This window comes from Pseudonaja textilis, chromosome 1 (genome assembly GCF_049901715.1).
Source record: "Pseudonaja textilis isolate UNSWEBS1 chromosome 1, rPseTex1.2, whole genome shotgun sequence".
Lineage (NCBI taxonomy): Eukaryota > Metazoa > Chordata > Lepidosauria > Squamata > Elapidae > Pseudonaja > Pseudonaja textilis.
In genome coordinates this window covers 166,901,965-166,923,290 of record NC_141990.1, presented here as the reverse complement: position 1 = coordinate 166,923,290, position 21,326 = coordinate 166,901,965, and the positions used below count along the sequence as shown (strand labels likewise).

Genomic DNA, 21,326 nt, shown 5'->3' with positions numbered 1-21,326 from the left:
ATCTGAGCAGAAAACTGTGAAAAGGCTTATTTCATGGATAATCTTTTGAAACCGATGGTGTGTTCAATCTTTGCTGTGAAGAAAGGATGATGGTAAGGAAGTTGGACTAGACTTAAGGGAATTGGATTTAATCAAGTCCTAACCATCCAGATTTCATTTGGAAGAGAACCAAGGAATGAAGAATCTCCTTCTAAAGGCTAAATAAACTGGCTGGAGCAACATATGCATTTGACAAACTGTCTCTCTTCCACCACCACCCTCCCTTCCCCCCCCTCTGTGTGTGTATGTGTGTGTGTGTGTGTGTGTGTGTGTGTGTACATTCTTCAGCACAATTGGCAATAAGAAAATAAGAACAGTTGTTGTGCAGAGTATGAGGCTTTTGAGTTTTCTGCAATCGTCCTGCATCAGGGCAGATAATTTGAAAGGAGCAGAATAAAAGATCCCCATGATTCCATCATCTGATACAACCCTTACCATCTAACATCCCAGTGAATGTAAGCCACTCACCCACCCACATATTTTATCTTTACAAATCTTTTTTGGAAAGAATTAGGGTTGAAAAACAATATCCTGATAATAGTAATCCCAAAGATAATTTTTGTGTTCCTGAGTTTGATTTTATTTATTTTTATTTATTTATTTGTCAAGCATGTATTAGATAACAGATATAAGCATGATTATGAATACATGAAATGGATACGAATAAAAGAAACAATAGGACAGGGACAGTAAGCACATTGGTGCGCTTATGCATGCCCCTTACAGACCTCTTAGGAAAGGGGTGAGGTCAACAGTAGACAGTCTAAGGTTAAAGTTTTGGGGGTTTGGGGAAGACTCCACAGAGTCAGGTACAGTGGTGCTATTCTACCAGTTCAGCCCGGTTCTGGCACACTGGTAACACCGAAGATCAGGTGAGACTGAAGTGGTTCTCTATGAGCTGCTGTTGGGCTCACTTGTCCACCCGGGCTCCCATACTGACCTTTATTCCCTGCTTTTGAAGCACAGCTGCTTTGCACAGCATAGCAGATTGCTGCGCGTCAGCTATTGAAGCTACAGGGATTGTAGGAAATGAGTATGAAAACTTCTGCCAGGGTACAAAGTGTGTGTTTGGCATGCATGTATGCGCAAAGTGTATGTGCACATGCAAAGCACACCCACCAAGCCACACCCACTGATGGTAAACCTCTTTGAAACCCACCACTGGTCAGGTAGTATATTCCAGACATTGACCACTCTGTTGCTGAAATCGTATTTCCTGCAATTGAGTTTGATGTGGTTTACGATGAGCACGGATCGAAGCCTCGCAGAGATGAGGTTTCGGTCTGTCACTGAAGAAGTCTTAAAGTCTACAAGTCTTAAAGTTGCCAAGGTTGGATACTCCTGCTCCAGTACAATATTACCGGGGAAAAAGCTACACAGGATTAGGTTAACAACTCTTAGTGCCTTTTTGGCGATGTTGTTACAGTGGGCTCTAGCACTTAGAACATTAGAGATGAGTACTCCAAGGTCCTTGAAAGAGTGGGGATCATGTACAAGGACATGTCCATTAAGCTTGTATTTTATTTTCTGATTTTTTTGCCAATAGACAGAGCATTTGTTTGTTGAGATTTGAAGTTGCCACTTGTTTGACCATTCTGGCACATAGTCAAAGTCTTTTTGAAGGGTAACAGTATTGTTGGTGGTTTTGAATAGTTTTACATCATCAGCAAAAAGAATGCAGTTTCTTTTAATATGATCACAAAGGTCATTTATGTAAAATATAAAGAGAGTTGGTCCTAGAACTCTGCCTTGGGGTCACTGCTGTTGACAGGTATGGGATTTGATAGGGCTCTCCCTATTTTGACCATCTGTTGTCTGTTTGACAGAAATGCAGCTATCCAATTATGCAGGTGTCTGGAGATACCATAAGATTTTAGTTTTAAAAGTAGTTTGTTATGTACCACTGAACCAAAAGCTTTACAGAAGTCTATGTATATAGCTTATATTGCTTTGCCTTGATTGATTTGTGTAGTCCATATGTTTTTGCAGTGTAGGAGTTGCAGATTGCAGGATAATGTTTTTCTGAAACCAAATTGTTTGTTAGAGAATAGGTTGTTTGTCTCTAAGTGGAGGGTAATGGATTGGTTAATAATTGATTCCATGACTTTGCAGGTGACGCAACATAAAGAGATTGGCCTGTAATTTTCAACTAGGCTCGGGTCTCTCTTTTTGAAGATGGGGATGACCATGACCAGTGACCATAGGTTGGGCAAGGAGCTGGTTCTGAAAGATTTTTCAAAGGTTATGCTTAGTGGTTCTGCTTTGGCAGTGGAAACACTTTGAGAGAAATGAATGAAGCTTCATTTTGGATCCCTTTGCATGGGTTAAAATAGTGGAATGGCTATCATAGTCATTATTTGAGTGAAGAATATTATGTCATGTTGGGTGGCACAAGAAACACAAGAAGAGATTTGGGGAACTTGTTTTAGAATGGGAATGGGGAGAAGAGAAAGACAGCAATCAAAGGCACACACAGAGAGAGAGAGTAAGTGTGCATGATTACTTTCAGTATCTCAATAATCATAGTTAGATATAGTACTTCTGAAGAATAGTCATATGTGGTCTGTCTCCTTAAAGAGTATTCTTGCAAGATTGAAAGAAAGATACTGACTTCTTGTAAGGTCTTGTGGAAGCCCAATCTTTGTCAAGCTTCTTGGGACCTCCTCTTGGTTATTTACCCTCAACTGGAATTGAGATGAGAAAGAAACCTTTATTAGCCATGGACTTTTATCTCAGTATTGCATTTGGCTCAGTGATCTTGCCTTTAATGTGTGGGAATAAATTCAGTTCATTCATTTGGAAGAGAAAATTTCTTTTTAAATTTTTTTCCTCAGGCAGTGTGCTAGAACCAAGCTGTAGGACCTGAATGAAATGACAAGATTTCTCCTGAGTGTTATAAACTGAAGCACCAAACAGAGCCCTTTGTTGTCTGTAGGTTTCTTTATTTTTGTGTAAAATGTTTTTGTTGGTTAATGGAGAAAACAGAGGAATGAATTTCTGGGAAAGGGATAAGTGCTGGCCAAGAGAGATTGAAGAGACATTAAGAGTGAATTATTCTGAATAACAGCAAAAAGAACATACAAAGAATTTTCTCTAAAAATACCTGTTTGAGAAAAAGGATTATTGTATATGGTTTCCTAGTGAAGTGCTCTTCATATGTTGAATCTGTTTTTCATAAAAGGCAATTATTCATATATTAGAATCAAAGAGTTGGAGTAGCCTTTAAGTCCAACCCCAAGTGGGGAGAATCCAATTAAAGCTTTCCTGTTTGAACACCAGAGAAGGGGACCCCAGCATTTCTCTGGGTTACTTGGAAATAACTTAGGACCCAAGTACTGAAGGCATCCCTCTTCCACAGTCCTGTGCAAGCCATGCACTGAGATCAGATGGGAAGGTCCCATTAAGAGTCCCATCAGTTAGCTTGGCTTCCAGGGAAGGGGAGGAGGAGCACCCCAGGAATGAACTCTGTCCTGGAGAAAGTTCTTTTAATGCCTCAATTAGCTTTCCAGCCCCTATTCACCAAGGCATCTGTGAAATAAAGCTGTTCCAAAATTAGATTGTGTGTGTGTGTGTATAAATGCATGCAATTGCCTGGACAAATCCCTTTGGTTTTCTTGGCAAAGTTTTTTAGAAGTTTCTTGGCCTTGCCTCCTTCCCAGAGCTGAGAGAGTGACTGACCCAAGGATATCCAGCTGGCTTTCACTTCCAGAATAAGTGGTATGGAAAAAAAAGAATAAAATATATAATGTGTGATAAAGTGTGGGGGAGTCTCTTTTCAATTATGCCTAGTAAGGTGTCTCTAGAAAACTGCAAGGTAGGGCATTAAAGAAACAGTTCTTTTCTGTTCTTTGTTTTAAAAAAAAAATAATTGAGCAACAGCTGTAGATTTCAGCTGGACCTGGAGTACAGAAATCGTAAGATATGACATGTTTTTTAAGTTACTGTTAAATCCAAGACTATTATATATTAATTGTGATTCTGGGACATTTAGTTTAATTTTTGTTTTGTTTAATTTTACAGAGGAGAAATCCCATGTTTAAGAAAGTTTGTTCTCACTATTTCAAAAACACAGCATGTGTAAAATGGATACTCTAATTAACTGCACTTATTTCAAACTGTTTTGTCACTCAATCTGGTTTTGTCTTTTTTTTTTAAAGGAACAGCAGTCCAGTAATTGGCTGAGTCATTTTGCATGTTATGACACCATGAAACGATCCCACCCTGATTAACTGAATCATACTTTTTTGAAAGCAAAATTACAAAGTTACTGAAATGTTTTTTTCTTTTGCAATAAAAAAACCAAACAAAGCAGAATTCTATTTTAATATTGTTTGAGGGAGTGACAACACTAGTTGGATTACACATGTTTGTATCTAAATTGAAGGGTAGAAAATGTAGCTCTTGGGATTATTGCATAATGCCCAGATCATTGGAATAAAATGGTTTTCTTCTCCCCCTCCTCTTTTTTCTTCCTTAAAGGAAAATACATAATTTCTAGCCAAATGCCCAGTGTTCACTTTCATCAGTAATATGATCTAGGTTATCTCCCACTGTGCCGTCATCTTTAACCATGCAGTAGAAGAACATAAATGGAAATTTTTGCATGAATGAAAACTGCAGGAGCTGCTAGAAAAACAAAATCATACTAATCATTTCTGTTAATATGTTTGTGTTGTTTAGCATTTTTGTTGCTCTTTTTTATTTTTTCATTCAATTTTATTGCTTTAAAACTTTTTGATGTGAGTAGGTCTTAGTACAGCTGATCTGTACAGGTAATCCTTATCCTAATGACTGTACATTGAATCTGGCAGTTACAATTGTAACGACTGTAAAGCAGGTCATTGCATGACTGGATCCAATTTTATGACAGTTTTGTGGTGGTCATTAAGCAAATGCAGGGACACTTTTTAAAAAAAACTGGAAGTAAATGTTTGTTTCCACAAAAAAAAAAACCCAACCATTGCAAATTGTCACATAGAACACTGCAAATGGCCGTAAATCCGAGCCCATTGCCAAACATCAAAAATATTGTCATAGGACCATGAGGCAGGGTGGGGGGCAGGGGCTGGACATTGGAACTTAGGAATTTGGGGGCGGGATCTGCTTGCTAAAAAACTGTCAGGTATGAAAGATCAGGCCCACGAGTGAAGATCCAGTTATTGCTACTCACACTTATGCACAGGAATACTCTCACATAGAAATATTCTCAACTAATGATTAGGACAGTGATGGCTAACCTTTTCCTCATTGCATGCCGAAAGAGCATGTGCGTGCGCATGTGCCTCCATCCATAATGCAATGTGCGTGCGACCGCCCTGCCCTCCTATGCATGTACATGTGACCCCCTCAGTGCACCCCCTGCATGCTCCCCACCTCCTGTGCATGTGCATGTCTCCCACATGCACATCTTCCCCCATGCAGGCACAGCAGACACCCGACAATCAGCTAGCTGGTGGGGGGCGCGCGCATATATGCATAGTGGGGCTGTTCTGGGTGACCTCTCGCATGCTGGCAGAAATGGCTCTGTGTGCCACTTCCAGCATGCATGCCATAACTTTTCCTCATGGGGTTAGGACCTGTTAGGAATTAGATAAGGGTCAACTAAATTTAAGGGGTGGGTTGGATTTAATTCATTTGTGGCTACATAGAGATTCTAAGATGATCCCTCTTTTAACTGCCCCAAGTTCTGCTACTCTTTCCCTTATAAGCAACCAATCCTAAAATAGAGGACTACCTGTATGGCTTTAGATACATTGACTTTAATTTCTAGAATGAAAGAATATTCTTACCAAAATACTGTGTTACAACTTATTTCATGAGTTACCAAACTGAACTGTGGCATTAATAATAGGCCCTGGAACCCTGCCTCAAATTCATCCTTCTTATAATTTTTTCTATTAAGTGTAGTTTGTAGTAAGAGAAAATATCCAAAGGAATGTGGAGACAGATGATGCATAATCCATCGGTGTAACGAGCCAATGGTAAATGTTGGGTTTTGTTCAACAGGTAAGTTCGCAATCACCAGGCTTTTAAAATTGTAAACATTTCAATTAATCTTGGTGAAAAAAGACGTCCTAATTGTGGATTTATAAATAAGAAAGATTCAGTTTCCACATTGTGGGGAAACACAGACATATGCCATTAATTCACTTACTCAGAAAATCAAGCAGATGGTGATTCATTTTTATTAGTGTTATTAGCAGTGACAATAAAAATGGAAAATTCTTCAAGTGTTCCCAGTGTCCTAAAACCAATTTTCATATCTAATGAAAACACACTACAAACTATTAACTTCAAATATTTTCTACTTGCCAAATTAGAATTATGTCTCTTTGAATTCAGCAGTCTGACTGATTATGTGTCACCAAGTCAATGTTGACTGTTAGCCACCACATAGATTTCCCTTCATGATGATCTGTCCTGAACTTTCAGGTCTTCCAATGGTTCACTTTTCAGCATTATAACTGAATCACCCACCATGATTATTAAGGTCATCCTTTTCTCTTCCTTTCTACCTTTCTCACTATTAAAGCCTTCTCTGGAGATCTAGGTCTTTGCATAAGGTGTCTGATATTACATAATTTGGCTCACTCTTTGCTCATCTCTTCCAAGACCAACCTATCACTTCATGATTAGGTAGGTTTCCAGGATTTGGATAGGTCAGTATAGTTTAATCCCAGAAAAACAAATATTGAAAACCACATCAATCCAAGTCATTCCTGGCTTGGTCCCTCCCAGCCTGAAGCCTCATTAAGGTAAGGAACTTCTTCCTCTTCAACTCTCCCCACCCACCTATCTCTCCCCCCACCCCACCATCGCTGCCATTTTGGCTGGCCTGCACCCTGCTTTGAAAGATGGCAAGCAGCCACAGAAACACATGGCTCTCAGGTTGCTTGCCATGCCTCAAAAAGACACAGCCACGTCTGCCCAATCCCAGCCACAGTCTCCATCACCACCTGGCACTCCGAGATCCCTGCTGCCTTGCACTTCACTGCCTCAGTTGGCCTTTGTCATCTTCTTTCTCCTGCTGTTGGTGAGGCATGCCCAGGGGCTGCTCTAAGTATATAAAAAAATAAAATTAAAAAAAGCAGCCCCTGAGCGCCACAACATGCCAAAATGCTCTTTGGCCATGCTCCCGAGACTTGCGGGGGCTGTTTTTGTAATGTAAAAAAGGACAAAAAGGTAAAAAGCAGCATGACCCAAGTACATACTGCAAAGGGGCATTTTGGCACAATGCAGCTGAGGAACTCTCTCTCTCTGCACAACGCCAGTGCCAGGCCTGGCATGCCTTGTCAGAAGGAGGAGCAAAACAGCTAAGGGCAGCTGGGGCAGCAGAATGTAGGGTGGCAGGGTGCCAAAAGGGCATAGATGGGAGGAAAGAGGCAGCTGAGAAGGGTTGAAGAGCCCCTGTGGTTGTAAGTGTGGAAGGGCACTGAATTTTGCAAGCACTGAATTTTGCAAGCACTGAATTTTGCAAGCACTGAATTTTGCAAGCACTGAATTTTGATTACATGACCCTGTGGGCACTGCAGTGACCATAACCTTGGGCACCACCTTCGTTCAGCACCACCATAATTTTGAATGGTTGCTGAATGAATCATGCTAAGTTAAGGACTACTTGTATTGCTTTTTAAAATATTTTTTTTTTAAAAAACCAGTTGTGTATTTTGTCTCCCTTTTCCAAGAAACCTCATACTGTATCATATCTACCTGTGAATAAATTATAATTATAAATGTTCACTATAGGGAAAATGGAGGTTTTATATAGAAGTTTATGAATACTAATTTCAAACAAATTTTATACGCTAGCAGATGAAACACTGGGTGGTGCATATAGCGTAGTTCTATTTCTAGCTAAGCATGGAACTTGATGTAACAAAGTACACCCTACTGGTTTTACATAAAAGTTGTTCATGTGAAGGTGTAGCATTGGATTATTTCTAAAAAAGCTATTGCTCTTATATAGCTTTGAGCCTGAAAACCCCACAGCCTTCTTTTACATATTCAGAGTTTCAAACTCTAATCCCAGCATTGTTCTAAAACATAATTTTTGAAAAAAGAATGTTTCAGAAATATAAAGATAGAAAAAGCATTACTAATCTTCATTGTTATATTCAGCTTTCAGTCAGTGAAACTATCTGTAGGAAGAAATTAAGATATGTAAGAACCAGAATGGTAAAGTGCTAATCTAGGAATGGAGAGAATTAGGAAGCACTTCTCTTGTAGAAAGCTGGTTGAATGATTATGACTGGGAAGCAGAGAAACACGTGTCTACCAATGTACACTGGACCAGCATTATAGATTATAGTTCAAGGCCTTTATCCTGTAGAACAGCTGTCCCCAACCCCGGGCCATGGACCTATACTGGTCCGTGGCCTGTTAGGAACACAAGTGCCGGGCAGGCGAGTAAAGCTTCATCTTCACTTACAGAAAATCTTAGGTTGCATGCAAAATCCCCCTGCCCCAATCCATGGAAGAATTCTCTTCCACAAAACAGGTCCCTGGTGCCAGAAAGAGTAGGGATCACTGTTGTAATAGACTGATTTGAGGTCAGAGGTGGTATTCAGCAGTATTCTGCAGAACCGGTAGCAGAAATTTTTAGTAGTTTGGAGAACCAGCAAATACCACCTTTGACTGGAAATGTTACAGTATCCTTTGCCTGCCACACTCACCAAGCCATGACCACAGAACCGGTAGTAAATTTTTTTGAATCCCAACACTGTTTGAGGTGTGTGTGTGTGAGAGAGAGAGAGGGAGAGGGAGAAAGAGACCATACTAGCTGTATTATACCTATTCCATAGCTGTTGGGGTGTATGAGGTGTTCAGGGAGGAGTAGCACCTCTGGTGTAGGGATATGTAATATCCTTTTTAGGCAGATTGTCCACCTTTGGTCCCCACCTATCACTCAGCTCTCACCTGTGGCTCCTAGCAACTACAGCATGTGCAGCGCCCACATCCCGGGCAACAGCTTCAACAGGCTGGCCAAACCAGGTTGAGGGTAGCCATCAGGTCATTTACCTTTGGTGAGACAGGAACTTGTCTATCACAAGCATGTGAAGATGGATTCCAGCAGATTGAGCGGATGAAACCTATGAGAATAGGACAATGGTCACGAAGGCAGTCTCTGCAAGTGATGTGGTATGCTAAGAGCACAGCAAGACACAAAAGACGCCCTGGTAAACCACTGTGCCCAGCCCATCTCCAACTGTCTCAACTTCTGCCATTGGAGCAATATGGAATCTGGGAAGAGAGTGTGAGGCTGACTCTCCCTCACTTTAATCCAATTCATCTGCAAGTCTTGACATTTTCCAACTCCCAAAAACCTTTAAAGTCCTGTGGCGATGGGCGAGTGATGAATCAGCAGGCGTGGATACACTGGGAGCTGTAGCCACAGACCTGCACACAGGCGGTTCAGGTCTAATGGTTGTCTTCTTGTTGACCAAAGCAACAGCTGAATTTGGCATCTATCTGAGTGACTGAAAAGCCCTCTTTAAGACTGCACTGCTCATCTCTATAGTAAGAGGAAGAGGCTAGAAAAGGTGCCCTAACCATTGTTGCTTCACAGAACCCTGGCCATGGCTGGAGGGGATCCCATTTCATGTGGTCAAATAACAAAAATACAAAGAAGCCGTAAGGTGACACCACTCACTATTGGCACATGGCACATACGCATGCTTCAGGAGAACCCCTCAGCAGATTGACCAGAAAGAAGAACAGCCCTAGTTGCCAGAGAGATCGCAAGATTTAACATCGATATTGTGGCCCTGTGTGAAACTCATCTAGCCAACAAAGGTCAGCTCACAGAAACAGGAGGTGGTTATACATTTTTCTGGTGTGGATGCAGCAGTGATGAATGCCGTGAATCTGGAGCAGGTTTTGCAGTTAAGAATCATTGTCCACAAACTTGCCAGTTTTCCCGAGGGTGTGAATGACTGTCTCATGACACTGCATCTCCCACTACCGAGAAGAAAACAGGCCACATTGAGCTGCGCCCACACATCTACAATGACAAATCTGGACGAAGTAAAGGACAGGTTTTATGAAGATCTTGATGCCCTATTTTCATCCGTGAAGTGCACCAACAGGCTGATTCTACTTGGCAATTTCAATATGAGAGTAGGATCCGATCACGCTGCCTGGGATGGCATCATTGGAAAAAATGGAATCGGCAAATGTAACAGCAATGGCCTATTACTACTGAAAACATGTGCGGCATATTATTTGATCATCACCAATACCATCTTCTGCCTGCCCAGTTGCAAAAAGACATCCTGGATGCATCCACGCTCCAAGCATTGGCATCTTATTGGTTATGTCATTTTGTAGAGGAAAGACAGACAGGATGTAAGGATGACCAAACCCATGCTGAGTGCTGACTGTTGGACTGACCATAGACTCATCATCTCCAAATTAAGTTTTCATATCAAGCCAAAGAGACGTCTGCAGGGAAACAAAGCTGTGATGAAATGGATCAACGTCAATAAACTGAGTAATACAACAGCTTCACTAGCAGAAGACAACCAGCTCTCAGAGCTGCAATTAGAGGGAAATGATGACTGGGAACCAGAGGTGGTATTCAGGTTCTGACCAGTTCTGGAGAACTGGTAGTGGAAATTTTGAGTAGTTCTGAGAATTGGCAAATCACCTCTGACTGGATATTTTACAGTATTCTTCCCCTACCACACTCACCAAGCTATGCCCACAGAACCAGTAGTAAAAAAAATTTGAATCCCACCACTGCTGGGAACACTTCCAGGATATTGTGCACTCTTCTCACTAAAGGTTCTTGGACCCTTACACAGGAAACAGCAGGACGGGTTTGACAAAAATGATGAAGAGATCAAGGCCCTACTTGCTGAAAAGCACTGCCTTCACCATGTTATCAGAATGACCCGTTGTCAACAGCTAAGAAAAATACCTTCAACAACATTTGCAGGACTGTACAGGGCAAGCTTTGCAAGATGCAGGACTCCTGGTTGGGTGCCAAAGCAGATGATGTTCAGAAGTTTGCTGATAAAAATGATGCTAAAAGGTTCTATGAAGCCCTCAGATCCTTGTATGGACCTTAGCCCTCATGGAGCTCCCCTCTACTCAACTCAGATGGTGCAATTCTCCTTACTGAGAAGAGACTCAGCATTGGGCTGAGCATTTCCAATTTGTACTGAACTGCCCATCAACAACAAGGTGATCGACAGAATGCCCCAGGCGGATAACAACCACAGCCTGGATGCCCCACCATCAAAGACTGAAACCCTACAGGCCATCAGCTAGCTGCACAGGGGCAAGGCCCCAGAATCTGATGAGATCCCAGTGGAAGTCTATAAGGATGGCAGTGCAGTGCTTGTTGACAAACTCACCCAGCTGTTCCAATCCTTGTGGAATCAAGGATCCATTCCTCAGGAACGGAAAGATGCGTCCATCATATGCCTCTACAAGAGGAAAGGGAATCGACAAGTCTGTGATAATCATAGAGGAATATCACTGCTTTTCATCACAGGTAAGATCCTTGCATGAATGTTGCTGAACTGCCTGACTGGCCACCTGGAACAGGGTCTATTACCTGAGACTCAGTGCAGTTTTCACAAAGAGCATGGCACCGTGGACATAATCTTCACAGCCTGACAGCTCCAAAAGAAGTGTCAAGAACAGAATCGTGAATTGTACACCACCTTCATGGATCGCACCAAGCATTTTGACACTGTCAGTCACAAAGGTCTGTGGCGCATCATGTCGAAGTTTGGGTGCCCTGACAGATTCATCCTGATGGTACGTCAGTTCTACAATGGCATGACGGCTCAGGTTCTGGACAATGGAGAAGCTTCAGAGGCCTTTCCCATTACAAATCGGGTCAAGCAAGGGTGCGTATTGGATGCCTTCCAGAACAATTTCTTGGGAGTTAGCCTGAGATACAGGACCGATGGAAAACTATTCAACTTGCAAAGACTCCAGGCTTTCACCAAGATAAAGGAGACTGTGCTATGAGATCTCCTTTTTGATGACAACTGTGCCCTGAATGCTGGATCAGAGCAGGAAATGCAAACCAGTGTGGACAAATTTGCAGTAGCATGTGACAACTTCAGCCTCCTCATTAACACAAAGAAGACTGAAGTGATGCAGCAGCCAGCTCCGAAAGCTGCAAGCACTGGACCAATTCACATACCTCAGCATCACCGTCTCTTGCGCAGTGATAATTGACATTGAGGTCAACTGCAGAATTGCCAAGGCAAGCTCTGCATATGGCACTCAACTGACCAATGAGTGGAATAAGCCTTTGCTACAAAACTCAAAGTTTACTGAGCAGTAGTACTAACTACCCTGATGTATGCCAGTGAATCTTGGACTGTATGCAGCAGGCACGCTAGGCAACTGAACCACTTCCATACAACCTGCCTCCATAGACTTCTGAGGATCCAGTGGCTGGACAAGGTGCCAGACACAGAAGTCCTCTCCGGAGCAGACCTCTCATTAGTCCACAGCCTGCTGATGAAAGCCCAGACATGCCTGGCAAGCCATGTTGCAAGGATGTCAGACCATCGCATCCCTAAACAGCTGAGAGATGAGCTGTCTCAAGGAAAGCGATCACAAGAGGAACAAAGACATGTTGAAAGCCTCATTCAAGTCCCTGGACATCAACACCACCTCCTGGGAAACCCTGGTACAAGATTGATTGACATGGTGCATGTTGATCCATCAACCATCCAATGTCCTACCAGACATTTGAAGACAAAAGAACTACTGTAGCACAAAAGAAGCAAGCACTCTGCAAAGCCAGAGATGCCAATCCTGCAACAATGGTACCCACACATGTTGCCTGACATGTTGCATAACATTCCATGCCCATATAGGCCTTACCAGTCACCTGCAGACACACCGTGGACAGTCCACAACCCATTAGATGTCAAGGTCCTCTTCGAACACAACGGATGAGCATCATCCCATAGCTGTGATAAGGAAGGCAATCTTTTGCTAAGTCCTAGACTTAACTGGGGTAGATAGCAAATGCCTCAAAATGGAGGGGACCAAGTTTGGGAGGAAGTTTTGGGAAGCTCGTTGATTCTTTAACTGTCATTTGGCTTTTTAAAGACTTTCATTGTAGTGTTGTTCTACAGCGGTTCTCAGATGTGAAAAGTTGCTCTATCTGTGAAAATAAATGCCTTTCTTTCTCCTATGATGGTTAAGTAGCAGACTTGTACCTGTACCACAGCTTCTGCCCTATCCAGTGCCCCTCTTCTTGGTTTTCAAATAGCCATATTCATATCAAGAGTTCTTCCTGTTTATTCTTTGTCCTTCAGAAACTCTTTGGCTCCCTTCCTAGGTAGGTATATCTAGCTATTTAAAGCTGGTATTCACTCGTGCCTTTCTCCTTGCTACTTGAAGGACATTTCTTGCCCTTTGCTTCTGACAGGCCGAGGGGTGGATCTTACTATAAGCCACAGGATTGCAAGACTTGACTGCAGCAATCCTTAGCAAAGTGTATTGGTTGAGCCTATAGATAGAAGGTATCATAGCTTCAGGCATTTGTTTTTGGAGTGAAGCCTGATTGAGTCCTAGAAAGGAGTGATATGAAAGACTACTCAGTTAGTCTAAGTTGGTAGCACACTGAATTCCTATACGTTTGTATAGGGTGGTAGTTTGGCAATGTGTGCTTCACAGGGAAGGAATGAGTCACATGAGAGTCATTTTGTGTCCAACATGCTATTTTTCCTTTCAGCTCTTGATTCACAAATAAAGGGATCTTGTGACAAAGCCTGGCAATGTTTCACTTTACTTTCCTCCTCCTCTTCCTCTGCAAAGGAGAGGCAGAGTGGTAACATGTTTTTTTAAACAAGTTAACCCAGTGCAAATAAATAAAAGGAAGGGGATGGGCAGTTTCCTGCAAATGTATTCTGTATATGCAGCTACATGGTGCTACAAATTAAGGGGAAAGTTCATGTCAGGAATCACAAGTCTGTTCAAACAAAGTAACCAAAGTACAGTATACCTGTGAGCTTGTCTTGCCTCCATGCATACAGAATGAAGGCTTAATCATAATGCTGAAACGCAAGCAAACCATTTCAGACTTCTCAATCAAATTTTGTCTTCCAATTTTGCCTTGAATTTTTTAATTTTTTGAAAAGAGTATGTTGAATGTGATCAGCTTGGGCATGTGTCTTGGGGAGAGACACATAGGGAAAGGGATACACATTCAAGGGTAAAACGGAAAGAATTGTGAAAAGCATCTACAGGAGTACAAAAACCAGAACAGAGTTAGTCTCATATCCCGGCTAAGAGTTTAACTTAAGTCTGTGGCTGGTGGCTAATTTATGGGACAAGTTCTTTGATGAATACATGGAGCATGAACCATTTCCTCATTTTCCACTCACATTGCCCTTCCTTTTTCTTTGTTTTCTAGACTGACAATTTATCTGATGAAAGCAAAAGATGAAGTGGAGGCAGGGGTGGGCAGACACTAGCAATTTTGAGAATGGTAGAAAAACAGAATATTGGCAGACTGCCCTAAATGTGGCCATCCAAGCATAACACTGAGAATCTGCTACATTTTAAAAGTCATTTTGCCTTATATTCATTCCCTATAAACACATTTATTGTTCAGGGTGATTTAAGATGCCAGCAAGCCCCCAAAGGCACTGGCTGTTGGGCAGTGTACAAATTTAATTAAATAAGGAATCCTGGCTCAATATTCCAGATAGGATTCTCATACCATGAAATTTGAAAGATTTCCTGCCTGGCTAATCATAAGGGGTATAGCCATATTTGCCCGTTAACAAATGCATGAAACAAGTTAAATGAATAACATTTGCACCTAAAAATGATTTTCCTATTATTATTTCACACACAATCAGCAAAGATAGAAGCTCAGAATATAGCAAAACATAAGCAACATAAAACAATTTTTTATATAAGTAAAGGTCAAAAAATGAGGAACAGTCTTGAGCTTTCTGTGTTTTATGTACCAATGATGCCATATATTTGATTATCACAGTGAGTCCCAAGGGATCAAAAATATTTAGATACTGAACTATTTTCAGTAAGAGCAAAAATGCAGGTTTTCTGAATGTTGTTGCTATCAAAGTATTTGGAGAACTCACAGTGACTTCTGTTCAGGAGAAAAATTTGACAATACAATATTGATGATGGAATGCTACAAGAGTAGATTATATGATTAAAATGTAGTGTATTTGTTGCATCAAGGAACAGGGCCATTGGAAACTGGCTTTGTCACACAGTTGCTATGTGTTAAAATATTCAATGCCTGTGAAAATGTAAAAAATTTTCATTTTTTTCCCTGGATTTCTTTCTTAATGTTACTCTTTTTTCTCTTCTTCCATTGACAGATATGATTTTATTGAAATACGGGACGGGGATAATGAAAATGCAGATCTTCTGGGAAAACACTGTGGAAACATTGCTCCACCTACTATCACTTCATCTGGCTCTTCTGTGTATATCAAATTCACCTCAGACTATGCCCGTCAAGGTGCTGGCTTCTCTCTGCGTTATGAGATCTACAAGACTGGTTAGTGTTCATCTGCTCTTCCAACCAAATCCTTAGGCCTCTTTCAGTTGGGGCAATCTTTGAGATATATTAATAGGCAATATTATGAATTTCCTTCGCAACAATTCCTCCAGTCATGCTCTCCCCCCTTCCTCCCCCTCTCTCTTTCTCTCTATCATTTTGAGTTCCTGAAGGAAGATTTTATGTAATCTATAATCAAATTATTTTCAAGAGTGTATGAGTTTCCTGAAAAAGAAAGCCAATTCTATCAGAAACTAAATAATCCATTCTATAGTGTCTTGGAAAATGCTAAATGTGTGCTATATGAACAATGATCCACTAGTCTGAAATGACAAATTCACCTTAACTCATAACTTTTGAGCTGCTCTTGGCTATGAAAAAACCTTGCAAATTTGCACTTCTGCTCAACAGTAAAGCAAGGGAAAATTTGTTAATAGACTGATTGCTGGCAGGATGTTGGACAGCCTTTGTCCAGTTCCTTCTTGGAAGTCCAGAAGTCCTGTCTAGCTGATTATTAAACTATTTCCAGATTTCACTGTTCTGGGGAAGAGATAATGGCTGTGCCCTCTGAGTTTCTTCAGGAAGGTGTTTATGACTTGGCAGGCTTAGCGAGACCGTTCTTCTCATATGAGAATGTCCTTATTAAACCTCACATTCATCTTGCCTTAGTTCTGCTCCCCTTACCAAATCTATTTCATCATCATTTTCAAAAAGTGAAGTATTTCATGGCATATTGACGAGGTATTTTGGTTTCTAAGAGAAAGCAGCTTATTCATTAAGTGATCTAATTTATTCTAAAATTACAAAGAGTATGTATTTTTTAAAGTGTCATATAGAAAAAGGCTTGTTAAAATCAAGGCTAAGCCAGAATGGTCCTCTTTCCCCATCCTGCCACCTCATAAATATGCAATTCTAGCACTGATCAATAGCCTTGTGTCTTCTTTTTTCAAGAAGCCAAGGATTTTGTAACTGGTGTATTGGTAGCTCAAGTGGACTGCTGTTGGCATTGCCATCAGGGGAACCTCTTGAGCTCCACTATTCAGAATGTTCTTTTAATAATTTTTTTTTTTAAATCCTCCTTTTGGAGAAAGTGAATCAGTGCCTGTTGATGTTGGCTCTGAATATGTATTTGCCAGTTTAGAAAGTTTGGAGATGAAAATTCTGGAGTATAAAAATAGTTTTTCTTCATCATTGCAGGCTCAGTGGGTCTTGAGAAAGAAAAAGTTTGTTGTCACAGGATCTGGGTCTATTACTCGTATTTTAAATGGAAATGCACAGAATTACATCACTGGTTATAAAAAATGGGGGTGGGGAGGGAATAAACTGTGAGGAACTGAAAAGAGCATGAGGCAAACAGCATTTCTTATCATGCCCAGAAAACTTAATGAAGCCTGGAAGCATGTAGAGATTATACAGATTTGGCAGACTCTACCTCAGCTAGATTATTTACATTAATCTATGGCAGCACATTTCATACAGGTTAGAAAAGAAGTTGACGTGACTTCTAGATCTGAATTTTAGTGATTTTGCTCTGGACACAGGCTGCTAGATTTCCAGAATATAGAGAATAAATAAAACGCCAGTGTCACAAAATCTCAAACTCTGGAAAAGTAAGTTGTTTTGATGTGTCTGTGGGCATTAGGAATAGATATTAATACAGAAATGATCCTTGAATTGGAAAATAATTTTAGTCCGACTTGGTTGGAGTTATTGTTTCAGCCTTATTTAAGCAAGTTGCCCTAAGTATCTTCTTTAGTACAGTTCTCTCTGCAGTTCAACCTATTTTGGGGCAGACGTGATCTGACTATGCTATTCAAAACCTTCACAAGTGAAATGTGGTCTAATTATCTTCAAAGAAGCTTCAGAGTCTTCAATTTTGAAGATATTAACTGATAAAAAGTTGCTCAGCAAATATTGCTAGAATTCAATTCTGATTTATCAAACCAGTTTAATTTAGGGGTTGACTCGAGTAAAAGTGTGCTCTTACTTGTGAAGTTCTGGAAGGCTTAGCTCCTACATCAAATGCCTGTGTTCTCCTTGTAATTTTCTTCTTCGCACTGAATTCCTTTTCTATGTAAAATGCAGACAACTCAGGGGAAAATAAGGCCTTTGCCTCAATTGTCCATGGCTAAAATTTGAATTTCCATCTGCAGACTCCTCAGTATGTTTGAAGGGGGAGGCAAAAGGCACTTTCAAAGAGGCAGAGGAACTAGAGATCAAATTGCCAACATACTCTGAATCATGGAGAGAGCTAGGGAGTTCCTGAAAAACATCTACTTCTGCTTCACTGACTAGGCTAAAGTCTTTGATTGTGTGGATCACAACAAATTGTGGCAAGCTCTTAAAGAGATGGGAGTACTAGACCATCTTATTTGTCTCTTGAGAAACCTATATGAGGGTCAAGAAGCAACAGTAAGAACTGGATATGGAACCGCTGATTGGTTCAAAATTGGAAATGCGGATCAAGAAGCAACAGTGAGAACTGGACATGGAACCACTGAAGAAAAGAGCATAACTGGTGCACAACCTGCAGTTGCACAAAGGCCTTCCTGGCCACGACCGCCACGAGTCATGAGTCCAGGAAAACCCCAAGATTACGCACAAGGTCTGTTTGGGGTAGTGCCACCCCATCCAAGACCAAAGGTGGCAATTCTCCCTGAGCCAATGAACCCAGAGCCACTCGGTCTTGCAAGGGTTTAGTTTCAACACATTGCTCCCCAACCAGCCCCTAACAGCCTCCAGGCACTGCGAGAGGGAGGACACAGCAACACTTAACTCACCACAGGCTGAGACATACAGCTGGGTATCATCAGCATATTGGTGATACCTCAGTCCATGGTGATGGATGATCTCACCCAGCGGCTTCATATAAATGTTGAACAGGAGCATAGAGAGTACCCGAGCCCTGTGGAACCCTGTAAAGCAGTGGGTGAGGGCTGGATCTCTCCCTTCCTATCAACACTGACTGAGAGCAGCCACAGAGGAAGGAAGTGAACCAAGACAGCACAAGGCCTCCCACTCCCATCCCCCGAAGTTGGCCCAGGAGAATCCCATGGTCAGTGGTATCAAAAGCCACTGAGAGGTCAAGTAGAGCAAGGATGGATGCACTACCCCCATCCCATTCCCACCAGAGATCATCCAAAAGTGTGACCAAGTGTGACCATTTTGGACCGTTTCTGTCCAAAATTCAGGCCTGAACCCTGACTGGTAGGGATCGAGATAATCTGTTTCATTCAGAAACCTCTGGAGCTGCTGGGCAACCACCTTCTCAACCACCTTCCCCCAAAAGGAAAGATTGGAGACAGATCAGAAATTATCCAACTGGGTAGAGTCCAGCTATGGTGTCAGCTGGTACTCCATTCAAAATCCAAGAAATACTTAGACTCCATTAATTAGAGAAAATATATATTTTACTGGGAATCAAGTGGTAGCATCAAAGGAATTCTGAATCTGAGAAAATGAGCGTGTAAATCACATATACAAAGTGATGGCAATGTTCCTACTCACAATAATCCAAACTGTCCATGCAATTAAAATTTGTATGTAACCTTATGTGGGCATCTTCAGGTGGTGATGTGGCATCTGTCCGTTGACCTTGACATAGTTTGATGAAGAGGTGCGCTTGCGCATAGCATAAGAAAGAAGCATAAATAAGAACAACTTATAGAGTTTATTCTCAGAAACCTCCAGCTTACTTCCCATAACTATTTCACCCCTCCCCACCCCTTAGGACAGCCGAAAGATGCAAAGCAAAGGAAAGAAATCTTGAAGGCTGGCCTATTTCTTAAGAAGAGGGCGGACCACAGCTTCCTTAAAGAGCTGGGGCACTGTCACTTCTTGTAGAGAAGCATTAATCACTGCCAGAATCCATCCACCTGTCACCTCTTGGGAAGCTTTCACAAGCCATGTGAAGGGGACATGTGTCTAAAACACAGGAGCTTGCACACATACTTCCTAGGATCCTGTCCACTTCCTCAGGAGCAACAGGGTCAAACCATTTCCAGATAACAGAGCCAGAACCTGCCTCAGGAGCTTCTACCAGACCAGCAACCATGCTGGCATCTAACTGGGAATGAAGTCAAATGATTTTGTCTTCCAGAAAATCTGCAAATTTCTCAGCATGCCCCTTCAGGTGGACCTCAATCTCCTCCTTCCCTAGGAGGAGGCAGCTCTCCTTAAAGAGGGTCGCTGGGCAATTATCTGCAGATGCAAATAGTGTGGAGAAGTATTTACACATTGCCACACGAATCACCACAAGGTAGGCCTTAGTAGCAGCTCTTACCCGTGTTCGATCAAGTTTATCTCCTGTCTTCCGCCAGCAGCGCTCTAGGTGTCTCCTCATGTGTTTCCTCCCTCTCAGTTCCTCTGTATACCATAAGGCACAGAGATGTCACAAAGGGTGCAATCCTATCCAGAGCCTCAGTCACCTTCTTATTCCAAACAGTGACTAAGAGCTCAGCTGGACTGCACAATAGATCTGCAGTTATAACCCAGCTCCTTCTGGAACCCACCTGGGTCCATTAATCAATAGGGACGGACCAATCTAATAGGTGTGGGGTGCAGTTTTTGAGAAACTCATTGCTAACAGACTGTGATCTGACCACGACAAGGGGACCAAGGACAGGTCCACCAATTCCAGGTCACATAGACACTGCTCTGACAAAAACACCAAATTGGGAGTGTGACCACTATTACTAGTCGGGCTCTGGATAATCTGGGACAGGCCTGTGGAAGTCATGATTTCCATGAAATCTTGGGCTACCTCTGCCCCCACTCCCAGAGAAGGCAGATTGAAATCCCCCAGAACTATAAGCCTGGGGAATTCCACTGCCAGCCCTGTGGCGAGGTCCAGGAGCCCAGGTAGGGAAGCTGCTACGCAGCAGGGAGGCTGGTACAGCAGCAGCAATCCCACTTGATCCCTTGAGCCCAATCTAAGAAAAAGGGTCCCACAGCCAGGCACTTGCTGAACAGTGCCTCTGGAGGCTACTAGAGATTCTCTGATAACAACAGCCACACTTCCTCCACGGCCCTGAGGTCTAGACTGGTGCCATGCTCAATAACCCACTGGGTACATTTCTACAAGGGGAAGGCCTCCCTCTGGACCCAGCCAGGTCTCAGTTATACAAGCCAGATCAGTCTTCTCTTCGAGGATCAAATCGGCTAGCCTTATTGCAGGCTGATCTCACATTTAAAAGCAGCAGTCTAAGACCGGGGTCACCACAGATCTGCTGATCAGGAAAATGAGGTGAGTGCAATGGGGCAGTACATGAGATCGGTACTAAACATCAAGGTCATGTTCCCCGTGTCTGCCTCTCCCTTGTCTCCCATATGTCCTGTTACCCAATACCACTAATATAGGACACCCTCCTCTGCCTTCCCTGAGAACCATTCCATCCCCCATCCCCAGCACTCTTCTTTAAAAAGGGGGGGGAGGACCCTACTCCCACTGACAGATTGTTGGGGGCAAGGTGAGCCTTACAGGCACTATAGCATTTGCTCTCAGTGCTCTCAAACTCACATCACCCCTAATTGCTGCAGAGGGGTCACATCCAGCCCCCCTTCTCTCCCAACATAATCAGAACATGTCCACCCTTTAAAAAAACAAGAATACATCCACTCGATGCATAAATGGCACCCTGCCCAGTTGCTCTCACCCACCAAGCAGGGAGCCACACCTCTCACCCAGCTCTCACCTGGGGGAAAGGGACCAACATACTCTCATTCAACCTTTCCCCCCAGCCCCAGGATCCTCCAAGCAACCCTCCCAGAC

The 21,326-nt window shown here is 42.3% G+C and overlaps 1 protein-coding gene and 1 pseudogene across 5 annotated transcripts in view; one reads left to right on the top strand and one right to left on the bottom strand.

The window, feature by feature from the left end:
• The window catches only part of NRP2 (neuropilin 2), a 255,966-nt gene that overhangs the window by 92,242 nt on the left and 142,398 nt on the right, over window positions 1-21,326 (top strand). For all 5 annotated transcript variants that reach the window (XR_015739693.1, XM_087913793.1, XM_026707612.2 and 2 more), the window contains exon 3: window positions 15,375-15,556. Coding sequence is in view for 4 of the 5 variants with exons in the window: in XM_087913793.1 (XP_087769919.1) it covers window positions 15,375-15,556 (182 nt within the window). In the remaining variant the exon portion in view is untranslated. The remainder of the gene's footprint in view (window positions 1-15,374; window positions 15,557-21,326) is intronic.
• Window positions 19,334-20,645, bottom strand: LOC148127908 (uncharacterized; annotated as a pseudogene).